General features: G+C 31.3%; 1 protein-coding gene across 1 annotated transcript; it reads right to left on the bottom strand.

Annotated features, from left to right (window-relative positions):
- Nucleotides 1-85: 85 nt before the first annotated feature.
- Nucleotides 86-3,479, bottom strand: LOC113368455 (troponin C). The gene is made up of 4 exons (XM_026610002.1): nt 3,385-3,479; nt 1,761-1,932; nt 890-1,141; nt 86-502 (listed from the first exon to the last, which is right to left on the bottom strand). The coding sequence occupies exons 1-4, from the start codon at nt 3,385-3,387 to the stop codon at nt 474-476; spliced, it is 456 nt and encodes a 151-aa protein (XP_026465787.1). The 5' UTR covers nt 3,388-3,479; the 3' UTR covers nt 86-473.
- Nucleotides 3,480-20,147: the final 16,668 nt, after the last annotated feature.

Here is a 20,147-nt window from a genome sequence, read left to right as displayed (position 1 = left end):
GCGTTTCATCAAAATCTGGTGAAAATATAAATAACAAAATGTAATAAAAGTTAAAAGTTACAACTTTGATTTTCTCACCTCCCGATTTTTGTCACTTTTTACAGCATTTTTTTTATTTAAATTTAATCAATAAATAAGATAAATTAAAAATGTCTATATTTAGTTATCAGCAAAAATATTCCAATATCACGTTAATTTGTCGTTGGCACACGTACACAACATATTAAGCTAATGAACTCATTGAAAAATTGTCATATTTATATTATTTATAACTAAAAGTCTGGGAGTTTACATATATTAATTATTTTATAACAGCTAGCTTAAAATTGACTCGTTTGCTATGCAATATATACCTAATTGCAATTTAAAGTTTAGATCTCGAACTTCACAAATTCTCCTATTAAAAATTGTTTTTGCAATTGGTTTTGGTTCAAGTAGATGTTAAATTAATAATAGTATATCTTTATGTTGATTTAATCTCCAGTCATCATCTCCATGAATTCTGCAACAAGATATTAATATTTTGTTATTTTCATTGAAATACTAACAAAATTAAACTATTCCTTTAACTTAACTAACTATATGTATAATATTTTGGGACTAAAATAGTCAAAAAAAAATCACTTATCTTTTCTAAAATCTGGTTTTCCGCTGTTATATTTCAAATGGGCTTTTAATTTTTATAATCGGTTGTAAGGAAGCGGTAGTCCGATCTTCGCGAAAAATGAATCAACGCGAATTACATCGAATAACGAAAACCAAATTTGTGCTTAGTCAGATACATTTTCCAATTGTTTGCGGTGACAAACGATTCAGAATGACTTGGCTCAAATTAGCAAATCGGATCTTCCGACAAAATATATAAACTACGTAAAAAAATGTTATTCACCATCGAAATCGACAGTTCCTGATCCATCAGTATCGATTTCCGCGATGATTCCGTCCAAGTCGGACGAGCTGAGTTTGTCGTCGAGCGCTCCCAAGATCTCCTTCAGCGTGCTGGTTGTGATGTAACCGTTTCCTTCGCGGTCGTACAGCCTGAAGGCTTCTTTCAATTCCTGCTGCATCGCCTCATCGTCCTCTTCTTCTAAGAAATGGGCGGCGATCGCGCAGAATCCGTCGAAGTTTACTTTGCCAGTGCCTACGGGAAAGAAATTCACGAAATTCAAATTAAAACTCTTGCAGATAATATATAAATGACACATTTATATTTCCATATATTATTGTAAAAATATTATGAGCGATTCTAATCATTTCGCTCATAGTTCATATAACATGCATCATAAAAGTCCCAAGACATCGTTTCATTCCCGGTGGCGCCAGGCATTTGATTTCCTTATGTTTGTAATATTTTTATAAAGCATTTATTTATTTTTGAAGTCCATTATTAGCGAATTTTGAATGTATTAAGCATTATTAAACATCTATTTTTACCCAAATGTTTGTAATAAATCACAATTGAGGACAAATACCAATCTGTCAAGATGCTAGGATCTCGAGTTTTTCTTGGCGAGCTGACAATTACAGTTTAGAGATTGGCATCAAAAATCTAAGATGCTGTTAATGATCGTTCATCCATGAAACAACACTCACTCAAGCCATATGGCGGAATATATATGAAAAACATTTAGTATCCGTTTTCGATGCCCGTTGTAAATATAAATTACCTTTGTGAGAAGGAACCGCAAGAAAACAGTTTTCTATTTTTGATCATAGAATATTACTATTACCGACTATTTTAAAAGTTATTATTATTTTACCTTCGGGGTCGTTTTCTCCGATGAGGTTTTGCAATTCGCTGTCGTCGAATAATTGACCCATGGTATTCAAAATAGTTGAGATCTTCAAGGTGTCGATGAATCCAGACTTTGTTGTGTCAAACATCTGGAACGCCTTGCGCATGATTGCCATTTTTTGTTCATCGTCAGAATCCTTTAAAAGAAATGGTCAATTGGGTTCGATTTTTAAGAACGGTTTACAGTTGGGTTCGAATTTTTATTACACTCGATTGTTGCGTAAAATGTAATTTTTAAAATAATTTTAAGAATAATAACTACAAAAATCGATTTATCAATTTGTACCAATAGCAATTTTTACAAATGTTAATTATACAACGTAAGTTCTACTAATATAATTATAATTACGGTAAATCGTTAGTATTTTTCAATGTTTAATTGTATAATCTTCTATTTCACATTTCTTTTATACAATTTTAGTTAATCAAAGACATGTATTCAATATTTTAAGTCTTCAATGCACGTTATTGAAAGACCGGTTTGCGATTTTCCCAATTTTTTATATTTATTGTTTCTGATAATTGATTAGACTTATTTCAATCATAAAACTTATTTTTTTAAAAACGAGCTAATTTTTTTCTTACTATTATCATTATTTGGCATCGTTCTAGAGATATATTTTAGTTCATTCATTTAGTCATTCCTCGCACGACATTCCTCGACGGTTACACATTGCGAATATAATTCATTCACAAATAAACAGTGCTCTAACTACTGTTTGAATTTTTATTTATGATTTTTCTGAAAGATTGTCTAATTATCTGAAATATATTATTTTATGAGATTACACATTTTTTATATAAATTCAAAGCTTTCGTGACTTTCGCGTTATACTTTAAATTTTTATTTGTGCAATATTGTTTTACGAATTGCATTATGTTAATTGATGCATTCATTATTTAGAATGACAAATTATTGTCGTTATGTAAATTATATCCGCCAGATATACACAATAAACCTTAATAGATAAACTTGATAGTGAAGAATATTCTTTAAAAAGTGGAATAAGTATTAATAACATTCTCTTATTTTAATTTAATTTTATTTAATACAAAATTAGTGTCCGAAATTCATATAGGTTTTTCAAACTAAGATTTTAATATTTAAGCTTCTGAATGAACTGCCTCGATATAAATATTTAATGCATTAAATTATATTTTTAGCATTTTGATTACATTATATGGTTGGGTATTCACAATCCAAATATAAATATTTTTACAGAGCATCTATCGAATATGATATATAAAACTGTAATCAAAGTATTTATAAATTTGTTACGTTTATATGAAAACCACGTCTTTATAGTTATTAAAAAGAATAAATTTATGATGGGAATTAACATGAAATATAGTTTGTACGTCGTGTTTCACTTTAAACATTTGTTAAAGAAATAGTATTGTGTTATTTATCTATTGTTACAATTTGTATGCACTAATCCACTTTTTTATTTAACCACATAATCACTTTTCGAGTGCAATTCCGTTCTATGTATTTTATGTTATACACTATAAATGGAATTTAGTGTCACTTATATAAGGCAAATTACAAAAATGATTAAGTCAGATTAATAATGAAACTTCAACAATACCATTGCTTTGCCGTTATCCTTTTTGAATCACCAATCAAGAAAAATATGCCGATTAGTAAACTAAAGTCAAATGGAGGTGCATCACCCAAATTTATAGACTGTCCGAGAAGTCTCGGTGTGTCCCCACTACCATCGTCGTGGAACCAGGAGCCAAAATAAAATAAAATATTATAGCACGGCGGAAAATGTGGTATTTTGAACGGGCTAGAAAATTGAAATCTTCGTTGTTGTGTAAAACAAAACTACGTCGGTTACACTGTTACACGGTTACACGCAAAGTTTGTAATAGCCGCGCATTGCACACAGGAGAAGGGTAACAAACGTGTAATAAATTGCCTAATAAGTTTATATTACCCAGTCCTAGAAAATACCAATTCTAGTTTCATGTTTTCATGATGTTTCAACTTGTTCCGAATTGAGACCAAAAATATGTATGTCATTCAAAATTAACATCTCGATAAAAACTAGCATTATTTAGGAATCATCAGCGGAGCCTTTTCTTTAAAATTAGCAGAAAAGTGCAGAGTTTTTTTGAGTTCTCGTTCCCGATTAAAATCCTGAATTGATTGTGAAAATTTAAAAAGCGTTAGGTATTAATTATGGGATCGTGCTGAATATTTTCTGGCCAAGATTTGCTGGCCGCTTTTTTGTAATTAAATGTTAATTTTTTTGCTAGAGTTTACAGTATGAACAAACATCCTAATATATCATAGTTCTACGCAAAGTAGTTGCATTACAAAAAATTTAATAATAGACCCCGCTTTTAAGGCATACAAGCCCGTGTTTGTGCACCATAATCAATAAATTTTTATTATATGTCTATTATATATCAACTGGAAATCGATTTGATTAATTTTTAATGAGAACGAAAACTTTATTTTCGAAATAAACAATGAAAATTTTACCTTAATAGCAAAATCTGAATTTTTTGGTTAAATTGATTATTTACACATTACATTTACATTAAGTTCATGCAACGTTCTCTGAGGCAAAATGCCATTATACGAATGCGTTTTAATTTGTAGTTTGCAATTAAAACGCTGGCCATTATAACGATCTCAGTTATTCTTTTCGTTGTCGTCAATTAAGTTGTTCTTTTCAAATGCGATCAGTAATATTAAATAATATATTCAGTGGGTTGTTTTTCAAGTAATTCTTATTCGTGCGCATTAATGCTGCAGTATTATAGTTTTTTCGAAGACAGAAAATAAAAATAACATATGCTAAATCTGGCCTCATCACCTCACTCGCACGGACGCCACTCATGACTTGATTAACGTAAATATTGAAAATAAACATCAACTTCCACACAAAATACCGACTAGAATGGCGATTCTATTTTAGCTCTTGTACAATAATAGTTTTATGGAAAAGTTTTTGTTAGCGGAATATGCACCAAATCAAATTTGTAGGCAATAATGCAACGGGGACAAAAATTTGCGATATCTACAACTATCATACAAAGTAGCTTAGTCTTACCTTTAATGTTTTAATATCAATAATGTTCAATGTTTATTTGGCCTTCGTCAACTACATTTTTTGAGAAACATATGATATTTTAACTGCCAGTGTATGAACTTAAAATTAGTAAAATTATTAATTGAAATATTTTTGTGTGAATTATCATGAAATTGTTAAAAAGAGTTTTTTTTAAACAGATAGAGGTAATGATATGGCTGTTTAGTAAACCATGAAAAAACATGGTTTAATGAGCTTCTTTATTAGTAAGTTTAGCCAAACGAAGAAGTAAAAATATGTAGTAATAAATGTTTGCTACGAATAAAACTATTTATTATCCATTAATTGACCACCTGCCTCAGTTCGGCTTGAAGGCAAATGTCAGAATGTAATTAACTGTGTAATAAATAAGGCAGTTAATTAAAAGAGTTATGTCAAATATTGGCATCGTTCGAATATTTCTGAGATCGACTTACCATTTACAAAAACTTCAAATAGCTCATGTCGGTCTCGTTCGACGCGATTTATTTCTAGAGGGTCATCAATCAGCAAACATGCATTACATGGATCATCTCGCTCCATGCTAAAAACGATTTATCGCTAAATTTAGGTGGAAAACTGGCACTGCGTTCCACGGCGAAATGAAAATGATTGCTTTTATTGTGTTGATGCTTGTCACACATTTGCTAGTATGTACTTTCATTGTTGTTTTTCACATTTTATAGTTCATGTACGTAAGATCCACTTACGTTGTTAACTTTTTCTTTAATATAATCCAGTAAAACATCTGCTTTATATATTTTGTTCGAATTAAATATTATCTTTATTAACTTATGAATATATAACTGAAGAAATCATTTTATCGTGATTTTACCTGAAAATTCAAATTGTTAATTTTCTTCTATCGACGTTTCAACTCATACTGAATTGTTTAATACCAAAATTGGAAAATTTTCTTATAAAAGAAGCTGTTCCAATTTAATTTTTTTTAAAAAAGCCATTTAATTTACTCGATAAATCTTCGTTCTTGCGCCGTTCACCCAGCCGTTTCTTTCTAATTAGCATGTTGAAATTTAAATTATATATATATATAATTTATATATTTATATATATTTATATATATATATATATATATATATATATATATATATATATATTATAGTATTATAAATACATATGTATATGTAATTTTCAAGAAATTAAACTTGCAATGAAGCAAATAGTATGCTAGCGTTCGTTTAAAATCTGATTAAACTCTTGAATCAAAGTTTGGCACATCAAAATTGTTTGACATTGACTAATCGTTTGTACATTACATTTACACACTATTAGAAGGATTAGTTCGATTGAAACCCGATATAGCTAACTGAGAAACAAAGGCAAATTATCGGGCGTGATTTTGAGTAATTTAAATCTGTCACGAGAAATTTGTCTTATCTCGTGTCGACTAACTCCGTGAGTAATGCATTCGCCAACATCTGGTCCGAGATTTATTTGTCCGCATACGCCAAATGATCGCGTGTGTTGATCACTTGATGTTTCGTCGTGGATTTAGTCATACGGATGTCGGGGCTGTCCACTTGCCCACAATAGCCAGAATACATTATTAGGTGGGCTCAGTTTTTCCCACTACTCTCCTACATTCCGACAAACAGAATTATTTTTTGAACACTCATAATGTATTGCACGAGCATGTACGACGTGTCCTACCTGTGTATTCTCTATGTTGTTTGATTTATGTCGAAGAGTTGGCGAACGTTTGAACTGCTCAAAATAACAACGATACTATTTTAATATTTGCCTGCGGTACTTTGGCTTATATGATCGGTTTGATTTTACCCAATATTTGATCATAATACACAATAATTTGGCTCATGTTCATCATGAACTAAAATAATATTAAAAATTTTTTAAAAAAAGTTTATGTGGCATATTATTGCCATTTTCAGTATTCCACATGATAATTCATTCGCGTGAGAAATAATTAATAACCCTTGCATAGAGTATGAAAATTGTATGTAAGTTGCATAATGATCGTGTATATGACAGAAGAAGTGTAAAAACAGAAATAAAACAAATTAGTTTGAAGTCCAATTGAAACAATGTATTCATTTATGCGCTTGTTCTAAAGTACTAAATGTAATAACTATTAGCTTTGAACTTCCATTGAAAAGCCTTGCAAATTGCCAGATAGAAATTGTAGTCTGTGGAGATTTTTCTTTAACGACCGGGTCATTTACCAGCTATGTGCAATTGGGGCATAACTGTATGGATAAGTGTATGCTGGGTAGGCTGCATATTCAGACACCAATGGAGTAGCAGCATAGGCCAGAGCTGGAGCGTGATGTTCTACTACTGTTTTGTGATGGACATCGCTTCGGCTCTGGTGTGATACGGCTTTTGGCACGGAAGCTACAACTGCTGGAGCAGCGTAGGCTGTTACTGCTGCAGGAGCGGCCACTAGCGCCGGGGAAGCAACAGCGACGGCTGGAACGTGTTGTTCTACTACTGTTTTGTGATGTACATCTGTACGACTTTGGTGAGATACTGCAGACGGGACCGATCCTACTACTGCTGATCCAACAACAGCTGGAGCAGTATATGTTGTCACAGATGCGGGTGCGGCAAGTGCAGGAGCAGCGTAGGCAACTACTGGTGCATGATGTTCAACTACGTTTTTATGGTGGACATCAGTTCGGCTTTGATGTGACACGGCCGTTGGTGCAGAGCCGATTACTGCTGAACCAACTACTGCTGGCGCTACCACATCGTGTTCTAAAACGACATCATGTACTGCTCCATACAAATTTCCTGGTCTGGCGAAAGCTACTGCCACGCAAGCACACAATACCACCTATTAATAAAATTTGAAATAAAAGAATAAAATACTATTTTTTATACTTTTGCTGAATGTTGTTATCAACTGAACTAATACATACATGTAAAACGTATTAAATTATAAAGTTCTATAAAATAAAGCGTATGTTAAAAGTACTCCTTAAAATGAATTTGTAAGACAAAACAATAATATTTTTGCGTACCAACTTGAACATTTTGATTTGTTTTTGAAGCTCTGTGGTATGTTCTGTCTTGGAAGTGTAGCGACTGATGTTTGTCCAGAAAACGTGCTCCAGTTTTTATACTTGGCTGGCATTGGCTTTGAGGAAAACCTTGACTCTCGGATGACGCGACACAGCGCAAGGGTCCCCTCTTTGTTTTGCCCCCTTTTTCGACCGTCATGACGTCTCTGAATCGGCGGAGGATAATTGAGAGTAAATCTCGATCTCGGCATAGGTGCCCTGGTATCTCGCAACGGCTGGCTAATCATAAGCGCCGCGACCGCCGCGACCGCCGCGACCGTCCCGCGACCTTCACGAAGAAAGTGCATCGAGTGCCGGCAACAATTCTAATTCTGATTGCTTAATTTTGAACGGGGTAATATAATATGATCAATGTTGAAACAAGATTAGGGTTTTTCGTATTTATTGATTATTGCATGATCGAATATTGATTATACATATTTCAATATCCATCAAAAACAATTCAACATTTTTATGAAATCCGTATTTGAATATGAATTCATATTTAATACACACGCACACATACACACACACACATATATATTTATACATATATACATAATTATTAATCTAATAAAAATAAATATATAGTAATAATATGCAATATTTAATACGAATATTACTATACGAACATGATTAATTATTTTCTGCGAATATATTATTATATTCTGCGATATATTGCGAATGTTTACTAATGCTTATGGCTTTCTTATTTGGTTCATTACTACAGATCGTTTTTATTTTTCATAATCAGGAATATATCATATCAACGACATAATCTTTCCTATTCTTGAAGAATTTTTACGGTATCATTATTGTTTCAAATTTTGCTCTAGAAAATACTATTAATGTAAAGATCTTGTAATGTAAGATTAATGTAAAATACAAATCTATGTATGTCAGATCTATCTATGTAAACGACTATGTATTTTTTTTATTGTAAATCTGAAATAAGTCTGTTATTGCAAATATGGTATGCAGATACCAGGAAGACCATTGTTGTATATCAGTATTTTATATTCATTAATCATGTAGCATAATGCAAAATACTCGTTTATGTTTCGACCAGCTCTGCTTATTATTCATGTAAAACAGATTAAAAAAAAATGTTTCGACAAAGTATTAATTTCAAAACTTTTGAGCTGAAATACCCGTGATCGATGTCTGTCAGGATTCAGATTCTGATCTTAGATCAATAAATGAACTCGTACTGATTATGCTAATAACTCTGATACTTTGCTCTATACAGTCGGAAGTCAATCTCGATTTTTTTTTTCAAATGCCGCGGGCATTTAACACGCGGTTTCCGCTTATGTCAAGAAGTGTGCGCGAAAATTAATTAATAACAAGAACAAGGCTATTAAAAAGAAACATGTTTGTTTTTTTAATTAATTTAATTTAATATTAGTTGTCTTGTATAAATTATAACTTCTAGTTTAATCACCGAAAAGGATAAATTTACAAAGGATTATTTAATTAATTTTTTGCAATTCGTTTACGGTAAAATAGTTTTTATAGGTTCAAAAAACGTGCTAAAAAGTTTAAGTGTATTTCCAGTCTTCTATATAGTTATAATCGTGAGTTTAGTGATTATAGTTCACCACTAAACGTGAGCCCACTCGAAGTATTTAATATCTATGAAATGTATGTCATTAAAATTATTATTAGCATTGATTTATGTCGACGTGACGATGGCAATGATATTGAATATATTGTATAATAACTTTGACGTGTTTCCCAATATACAGCCTCGTATTTGTGTATATCGCACTGATTTAAAACGCCAATTTTAAATATAAGAGTTACGAGCTTCCACGTTGCAAATAATGTATTGTTGTATTACATATGCCTAAATTACAAAGGTGCATGCCTATAATTTCGTTTCAAATTATATTTTTGTGTTTTTATTATTTCACTTTAATGAGTCGCCTATTACTAAAACATTCTCTCAATTAGAGCCAACCTTCAGAATCAAACTCCAGACTTGTATTTTGAAATCATAGATAAACAAGTATAATGTTTGAAATCATAATTGCGATATGTAATTCTTAAATGCAAAGGCCCTTACTTGATCACAAACGTTTTGCAAGTCACTCATAACCTATGAAGTATATCTATTTCAATAGCCATGCATTAATGAGCTTTTAAAAATATTTATGTTAATTTTATCTGAGCATTTTGAAATTTTATATGTTTAAAACATATGCGTTCAAGGCGAATTTATGGCCTTACAATTTTTGTTTAACTTCTTTTTTCAATTATAGTTTATTTCTTTTTGCTTATGTTTTTTTTTAAAATGATTGACTACTAAATATATTTGTTTAATTATGCCTATTTAATACTAAATCCCATATGAATATTATATATATATATATATATATATATATATATATATATATACACACCTAAGTCTGTTTTTACACGGTAGATTGGTTCCAGAAGAATCCGTGTAAAAAGAAAACGTGTAAAAAAAGACATTGATCTTATACAAAAATGGGTGATTTGTTCCTAATCTCTTAAACCTATTAAAATTAGTGAAAATCAAGAATTTTTAAGAACAAGAATTCATGTTTATTTTAGTTAGTGCTATTCACATTTGCTTTGACCAGTAAAAATTGTTTGTACGCGCTAAAGGGGAATTCACTTAAATCTTTAAGCTAGTGTTCGCAAACTATCGATACTATCGATGGTTTCAGACTTTTTTCTTTCATAAATACTTTTTTGTGATATGAACATACTTCGCAAAAATTAAATTTGACAAAAAAAATTTAAGCACATAAAATTTCAAATCGTGCTAAATGAAATAAAATCGTGTAAAAAAGTTAAAAATATTCAATTTTCAAACCGTGTTATATCAAAACCGTGTACAAAATGACCGTGTAAAAACAGACTTAGGTGTATATATATATATATATATATATATATATATATATATATGTGTATGTGTGTGTGTGTGAGTGCGTGTGTGTGTAGAATCTTGGTAAAAATACTTTTAAAAAAATCTTTTCCCCATTATGTCTTCAACGAGTTTACGGACAAGGCATATTTTTTTTTTTTTTTTTTTTTTTTTTTTGTTTATTTATTGGCCTTGCTAACTTGAGCATTTAGCCACTTACTACATTACATTATATTTAATACAATAATTAACTAATTATACTTAAAAACTAATTTTACATTCTTTCACAAAATCACATAGCAACCTATAACATTTTATATTCTGTAATACAGTAAATAAATTGAAAGGTTTAACACACTGATTTAACTTATATAACTTGTCAAACATTATCTTCCTTTGCACTACATATCTATTACACACCATAACAATATGCTCGCAGGTACCGCTTGCACCACCGCATGCACATTGGTCTGACTCGCTAAGTTTCAACCGAAACATATGAGTTGGAAATAACCCGTGATTTAATCTCAATCTCGTAACTGTCACTAACACCCTTCTGTCTTCTTCTTTAAATTGCTCCTGCCATAGTTTTTTATTCACTACCGGTTTAATTCTTTTATAATACTGACCACGTGTCTGAGATGAAACATCCCAATCTTTTTGCCATTCCATGTTGATCCTTTGCGACACTTTATTTAAAAAATCTTTATACATGGCAACCTTTACCTCTGGCCCATGCTCTGAAGCCCTCTTTGCTAATTTATCTGCTTCTTCATTCCCTACAATCCCAGAGTGTGCCTTGACCCATAATAATTTCACATTATGGCCCCCTTCTACTAGTCTAGCAATATTATTCCAAATTACATAGTATTCTGCATCAAGTAATTTTGTTGTATAGAATAAGTTTTGCAATTTTGCAATGCAGCTTTTATTGTCTGTAAATATAATCGCTTTCTGAAAATTGTATCTTTTTATTAATTCTAGTGCTTTTTTAATTGCTATTAATTCAGTCGTAAATACTGACACAAAATCCGGAAATTTATAACCTAATTTTATCTTTAAATTTTCCTGAAACACCGCACAACCAGCCATATTTTTGTATTTAGAGCCATCCGTAAAAATAAACTTAAATTCATTTAAATTATCATCATCAACCTTGAAAATCTTCTCCATAATTAAAGTGCAGTCTAGATGGAGAATATTATAATACGGATGCTTCGTGTACTTGACCGTGCCTGCACTAATCTCTGATACATACCTATAACTATTAACTAAACTAGGAATTGTTTTTTTTCTCCAGTACTTGCTCATTATCGTATCTATAGCAACCTTATCTATTTTATCTATTATTGGTGTATTTTGTACTAAAAGTCTCTTTATTATAAATTTATCGCTCAGGTATTGTCTTCTGAGGTTTAACGGCAATTCACCACTTTCCACGAGTAAAGCATTGGTAGGCGTGGATGTCATTGCTCCAAGGCATATTCTTAAACTTTTATACTGCGCTTTGTCTAATTTTTTACAGTGCATGTTATTATTAAAAATTATGCACCCGTAATCTAAGTGCGGTCTAATTAGCGCTTTGTATAATTTAAGGGCAGTAATAGGATGAGCCCCCCACCATGTTCCAATCACCATCCTCAATAAATTAATATTTTTTTCGACTTTTTTGATTACATAATTAATATGCGTTTTGAATGAGAGTTTTTGATCAAAAATTATCCCTAGGAATTTATTATATTTTTCAATTTTGATGGAATGGTTACAACTATTAATACTTGTAGGGAAATTTTTGTCCCTATGCCTTGTGAAAATACCTACCGAACTCTTGTCATCAGACAACTCAAGACCTTTTTTTGCTAGCCACACATGAAAGTGTTCAATGTTCCGAGACATTGCATCTATAGCTTCCTGGAGACTCTGTTTCTCCACGTATACTACAACATCGTCTGCATATTGCAAAATTTTAGTACCAGGTTCCCAAATATATTCTATGTCCCTTACATACAAGGCGTATAAAATTGGGCTTAAAATACCGCCTTGCGGAAGACCCTTATACATCTTTCTTGGTCCTATGATCGTATCATTAATTTTGAAGTAAACGTTTCTCTCAAAAACTGAAGCAGTTATAGCCCTCGAAAATTCATGTGGAAGTCCTATATCATTCATGGCTTTGCTTAAAATTTCAGGAATAACATTATCGTAAGCTCCTCTGATATCGCTAAACAATGCCACGACATAGTTATTTTTAGCATTAGATAAATGTAAGTCAGCAGAGAAAATACTTAAGTTATCATATGTTCCAAGGCCTTTTCGAAATCCATATTGACTTGTCGGCAAAATATTATTTTTTTCTACCCACCATTCTAAACGCCTTTTAATCATCCTGTCTTTGACTTTAGCGACACATGAAGCTAGCGATATTGGTCTATATGACGATATTATACTTGGGTTTCTCTGGGCTTTCTTAATAAAAATTAATACGTAATCATTCCATTCTCGAATTTTTTCAGGTGTTAACCATACATTGTTGATAATTTCAATAAATATTTTCTTGGCCGAAAATGGTAGATTACTAATCATAGAATAAAATATAAGATCCTTACCCGGTGCTGTATCCGTATTTTTCCCAAAACTAAATTTAACTCCCATAATGAAAACGGTTTTAGCAGCATATGATCTTTCAGTAACGAATTGCTTTTGTAACATATTCCAATACAAGATTCGACCCCGGCAGGGCATAATAATCCATTACTCCTTCTCTTATTTCATGCGGTATATTTTCATTCGAATTAACAGGCTCCACAAATTTTTAAGACGTTTGATCATTGCAAATACCTCCCTCGGTGGGGTATTCGGTTTTAGATTATCCGTAAACTGATACCATTTATGTTTTTTCTTTTTCTTGAAAATTCTTCTAATATTACTGTTAATAGTATTACATACAACAAAGTTTTCATAACTAGACTTTTGTCTATATATTTTTTCCGCCTTTCTGCGCTCTCTTATTAATTTATCACACTCCTCATCCCACCATACTGTTTAGCACATTTAGCATTCAGGTCCCCATTTTTTATCGGAATACTTTTTCTGGCCGCTGAATTAATAGCATTTATGAAAAATTCATACGCACGAACCGGGTCGTTGCTATTAAAACTCTCCAAATTTTTTCCTATCTCTGACTGGTATTTTGTCCAATCGGCTTTTTTACAATTCCAACTTGGATTATATTTTCTTGCTCTTGGCACACCTCTCAACTTCAGCAAATTGGATAATGATCCGACCCTAATGAATCATCACATACATTCCAGTCTATTCTGTGCGCAAAATTATGCGAACACAAAGAGATGTCTACTACTGACATATTATTTTTAAATTTTAAGGTAGGCTTTCCATTATTGAGAATATATAAATTATTGTTTTCAATAGCCTCTAAGAAATTATTACCATATTTGTCACTAAAATTACTACCCCATGAAAAGTGATGTGCATTGAAATCTCCACAAAGAATAACGGGTTTGGGCAATCGCGAAAGAAAATCATTCCACTCATTTACTGAGACATAATAATTAGGTGCAACATAAATAGAAATAACGTATAATTTAACATTTCCTACCATTAAGTAAATTCCACAACTTTGGCATCTTTTTGGATCCAAAATCCTAAATAATTGCTACCACCACATTATATGGCTGGTTACGATGCACGAATATCGCCGCACCTCCTTTTCCATCATCTCTGTCCTCTCTCACTATATTATAATTTGAAAATACATAAGTTTTCTCTTTCTGAAACCAGGTTTCAGTAATAGCCAAGATTGATATATCTCGACATGACAAAATATTCTAAACTACTTCTATTAGACATAAATGACCTTGCATTCCACTGAAGAATTGTTACAACCATCCTTACAGAGTTATTCTTTAAATTTGTACTTGCCATAAAATCGATTTGTATTAATTATTTATAACTTTTTTTAATGTTATTATATATACACACTATTCTTGTCATGTTCTATTAAGTATTTATTAGTAATTACGACCGAAACTAAAGACTTATTGGTGCTGATTTCCAGCTCCACCCCGCTGTACATTCAATATCTTTTTCATTTCAAATATTAGCAATTTAAATTGATTTTCATCACCCGTACTGCAAATTTCCTTCATTAATTTCATAACCTCTGCAATGTTTTTTTATCTGAGTCTTTATACTGCTCACTTATATTCCTAATTGACCGATCTACGGTTACATGTTCCGAATTTGATTTTACACGCTTCCTAGGACTATACTTTGTTTCCAACTGGTTGTAAGTAACTGCTGCTGATACCAGCTCCTCCTTTTTATTCTCTGTGAAATTGGTCTTAATCTCGGACTTTCTGTTTATGGTTTTGAAACCATATCTTTTAGGTCTACTGATTGTGGCCACCTTTCCGTCATCATTACGTTCTTCACCTTCCATGTCTGATAAGACGTCGAATCTATTATGTGGTTTAAAACCCGGGCCTGATGTCTGTTTATGATTTGTATTGGATTTAATGACTGGAAAGTCATTATTTTTATCAAAACTAACAAACTTGGATTTAGTCTTGCTAGCATATGTATCGCGTCGAATTAAATCTCTCGCTTCATGGTAAGGTATGTTCTGCATAGAATAATTTAATATATATCTGCAAATGTTACCATAGGGATAACTGGACTTGTAACGCGAAGCACCGAAAAGTTACGCATAGGGATAACTGACTTGAAACGCGAGGACAAGGCATATATACTATATATTGTAATTTTGTGTATATTTAATTGTTATTCATTATGTCAAATAATTGTATTTTTGAGTCCTCTTGGAGAAATCTGTGGGCTATATATTTAAATAAATAAATAAATAAATAAATAAATATATTTCACACAATCCATTTGTGATTTTTCAAGTTAGTATTTTGTGAAACATTGTTTAATTACAAGTTTAATGCTGCTTATTGCCATAGTGCAGTGCATTACCATATCCTGATACCATTATTTATTGATTTTTCTATTTTAACAAGATTAAAAATAACTAATTGTAAGTACTTTTTACTCTTGTAATTTGGTGAGTAATCGGACTATATTGTTGATTTAGGAGATATAGCATGTGCTATTTTGTTAATACTAGTAATTATTGTGCAATAGAATTTAAAAATATTTAAAATTTTTGATTAAATGCAATGAATTTAAGAATAATTGCATTAATAATATTTTATTTGCCTTATTGTAAATAATTTTGTAATATTGTATGAAAAATATTGTAAAATATTGTAAATATTGTTAATACTTTCTTTGTAATGAATTTAAGCTTCAATACTTGCAATACTACCTGCAATGAATTTGAGTTTAACACTGAATATATAGCTTAACCAAGAACTGAATTCAAACTTAATTTAGAGATCAAGATATCTAGTATAAAACTATTGAATTGTATTGCCATTATTTATTTCTTGAATTCGATTTTGTATTCGATGAATAACTCCTGTTTGAAATGATTATATTTTTGTATGGACAATATTTATCAGTCTTTATTAATGTGCATTTTGTTATAGGTGAAAAGTCTCGATCTGCTGCGCGCGTCCTCCGATCTACCAGGTGTGAAGCAATGGAGCCGAGTAAGCCAAAGTGGTGTGTAATGTGCGCCCACAACGGCCGGTGCCACGACTGGTGCTACGACTGGAGCCTGAGTCGTGAACCACCGTGCTGGATTGTTGAGAGACCGAAGTTGGAACCGACTTGACGACTGTCAGAGGAGCAAAGTACGCGAGTGGAGCAGCATAAGCCAGAGGGGCGTGTAAGAGTAGGCTAAGCCGAGGTTTCCGGGACGGGCAACTACTACGGCGACGAGAGCGAACAACACCACCTAAATTCAACATACAACAATAACTGTCAGGTATTGTTGAGAATTACAACTTACACATTTTATAATAGGTTGTCAAATATCTCCCTTCCGCCTTTTTGTATTATAAACCAAGAGCAAAAGGGAGATATTTGACAACCTAATATGTTATATTTTGTTAGAAATAAGCGTATACGTTATTTAGAAGCTGATAAAATATTATCACATACAAAAGAAGTTAGATATTATATATAATGTAGGTTCTATTCTAACATACCAACTTGAACATCTTGATAATTGTTATTTAGAGCTTCTAGAGGTCTGTGTTGCTTCTCGAATAAGCTTTTGAAACTGTTTCTTAAGCAACAGTTGATTGTTCTTTTATATGTCGTCCGCAGCTGACCATGAAAAAACAGCTCGGCTTAACCAACGTCCGCAGATGACCAAAACATTGCAAAACGGGATCATTTTCAAATGTATCGATACTACAAATTGTCCATTTAGTAAAAATGCATCGATGAGCAGAAAACAATAGTGGCAATATTTAATAATGATTGATATAATTATCTGATGTGCGTAAATCATTTTGGTGCGATACTTGATAAATTAATTTCAATATTATTGATGCTCATATATTGACAAACTATTTCACTCGAATATAAAATGCATTATATGATTACAGTTAACTGCAACAAATTTGGAATGGTTATTATTTATTACCTTTGATAATTATTAATTAAAAATATAAAAAAACATAACAGTACGTCAGTGATACTTTCAAATAATCGATTCAATATATTAGTAAACCATATGGCCTATTGATCTAATAGATTTAGAAGTCTAATAGATTTAACTTAAATGCCTATGGCAAAACCCTCAATATAACAAGTTTTACTTGCACTTTATTAATAACGTTCGCAATAAAATACCAATGAATCGATTGTCAAATATTAGCAGGGAAATAAATTTACAAGAAATACCTGTTTCAGAAGTTCAAAGCTTCAAAATTAAATATATTTCGAGCAAGGTTCTTGCTGAATTGATATGATAATATATATGGTACATACGTCATGAATTTCTGTTTATGAGCTAAAAGGTTTATAATAAATATATTTATTCTCTGTTGTGATCTATAGTTTTTATCTCAATTAGAAAAGTTTTAATATATTTAATGATATGATACAAATGACGTAATACAAATCACAATATTATGATAGCATGATTATGATAGCATGATTATGATTAGTTAGCATGATTAGTTTTCAAATTCTATTTCTATTCTTTGTGTGTAAATCAAAGAGCAAGTATTATGAACGACTTTTTGAATAGTTTAATTAAATTAATTAAAAATGTATAAATGTAATGTATGTAGTTAAAAATGTAAATGTATTAAATTTATTTACTAAATCTTGCACTAGGCCCACTTTTGTCTAGATAAGAATATTAACATAGATATAAAATAGGTACTGTAAATAATAATTCGCATGTACATATTTACAACACATAGGCCTACTTATTAAACATTTTTATAAAAACTTTGAAAATAATTGTAACAATTACTTTCTTTCGAAGGCGACAGTGGTGCGCACCTGCGCCGTGATTTTTTTTTATTTTAAGAAGACGATAAGATGCAATGCAATAGCGTAGGTACGGCTCGGTACTTGAACTGTTCAAGGACTCCCGCTAATATTAATGCGGTCCGGTGTTGTGCGACACGATTTGGATTTCTTTAGAAATACTTGCCCTAAATAAAAATATACTTCTGGTCTTCAACTCAATCAACACAGACAGGGAAGTTGAAAATATTCAATTTTTTACATACCTGGAACGGTAATTGATCTGCTTCGTTGCGGCATTATTATTGCAAACAGTTCGCCCGTGTATTTAAATCCTACTATTTCTAATAACTGAGAAAATTATACAACTTCTCAGTCACGATAAATTATACAATGGAAATTAAATAGGTCAAAGAATTATACGAGGGTTTTGAACCCTTTCCATACAGAACCTGAAAATATTGAAATACTTCTAAAGTTATACAATAAATTATACAAATTTTTCATTGTTAGTTAACTATTTCTCTTACAATATACGTTAAAAAATTATTCAACGTGTAATTCAATTATTTTACGTGTCATTCTAATCACATAGTTTCAACATTAGGAATAGAAATGTTAAAGTGGCCTCTTAATCATTTTAATAAAGTTATATGAATTTGAATATATTTAAATAAGAATCGTAGTATTTCAGAATAGAAGAATCTTTGCTAATGTTAATTGCTTGTTTGTATTGAATCAAGGCATCGATTTGAGGACATATGATCGACTATAGTCAATCTGATCATTAAAATCAAAGTTATTTGCATATAGATAAACAAATTAAATAGCAAATATCTTAATTATGAAAAATTGTTGCAGTATTATTTCCAAAATATCGACCGTTATTATCGATGCAAATGTAAATGCTTTATTATTGTAATGTAAGCATATTGTTTCTAATTTGTCATGCATTATTTGACACTTACTAGTAGTTCATGCACTATTATTTTTTCATTTCAAGCAGTGTTGATTTAATGATGAGTAAATATGTTTGCACATATTTAGAAAATGAAAAAGCAGAAGTTAATGTAAATGATAAAAAAAAATAGACAGTTGTTTATTATTATAATATTTATTTATTAAACTTTTTTTCAAGGTCGAGACAAATTTTTTGTACAGCAGCATTTGTCTGAACAAATATGGGATCATATAATAATGACCGAAAATAAGATTATTTTAATTCTCCTGTGCACTATTATCTCTTCGTTTGTTTGATTTGTTCTTGTCAATCGTTAAACTGATTTGCTAATTTCGTTGGTTATTGCTACGATAGATATTTAGAAAATGAGGAATCGCAGCATACACACATTTGTGGCATGTTTTTACTCTATAGCTGATACTTTTAATCGAAATAACTCCAACGAAACGAAAGGGCTTCATAAATTGTAATAATAATTAATCAAATAGACATAGGACAACCATTAATAAGTTTTGACAACAGCTATTAGAAGTGAATGATAGCATGCAACATAATCATTTATATTTCGATATTATGCAACGATTGCACGTATGTCATTGCTGCATAACTATTAGCTCACGACTGGAACTCGACAACTCGTTCACTGACGGGAAATGTGGGTTATGGATCTTCGGCCGCGCTATTTCTCTTGCAATGGTACGTGCCGCCATGTCTCTCGGTACATTTTGTTTCTGAATCACTTGCTTGCTAATCTTACTAGCTCAATCGACAATAAAACTTTCGCCGTCGACTCGTAGTAAGTACCATTACGCAATGGAAAAGACAATGATGTTTTACATAATTTTCTTATCATATTGTTAGAAAAGACTTGTATGATTTCATATGACATAGATGGCCTTTATTAGTAACATGTAAATCAGCATAATTTCGTAATTTTCTCAGACCGTTGATATTT

This window comes from Ctenocephalides felis, unplaced genomic scaffold (genome assembly GCF_003426905.1).
Source record: "Ctenocephalides felis isolate EL2017-DRISC unplaced genomic scaffold, ASM342690v1 CF-g0.4_SCAFFOLD_01170, whole genome shotgun sequence".
NCBI classification, from domain to species: Eukaryota; Metazoa; Arthropoda; class Insecta; order Siphonaptera; family Pulicidae; genus Ctenocephalides; species Ctenocephalides felis.
This window is presented reverse-complemented; position numbering and strand designations above follow the sequence as displayed.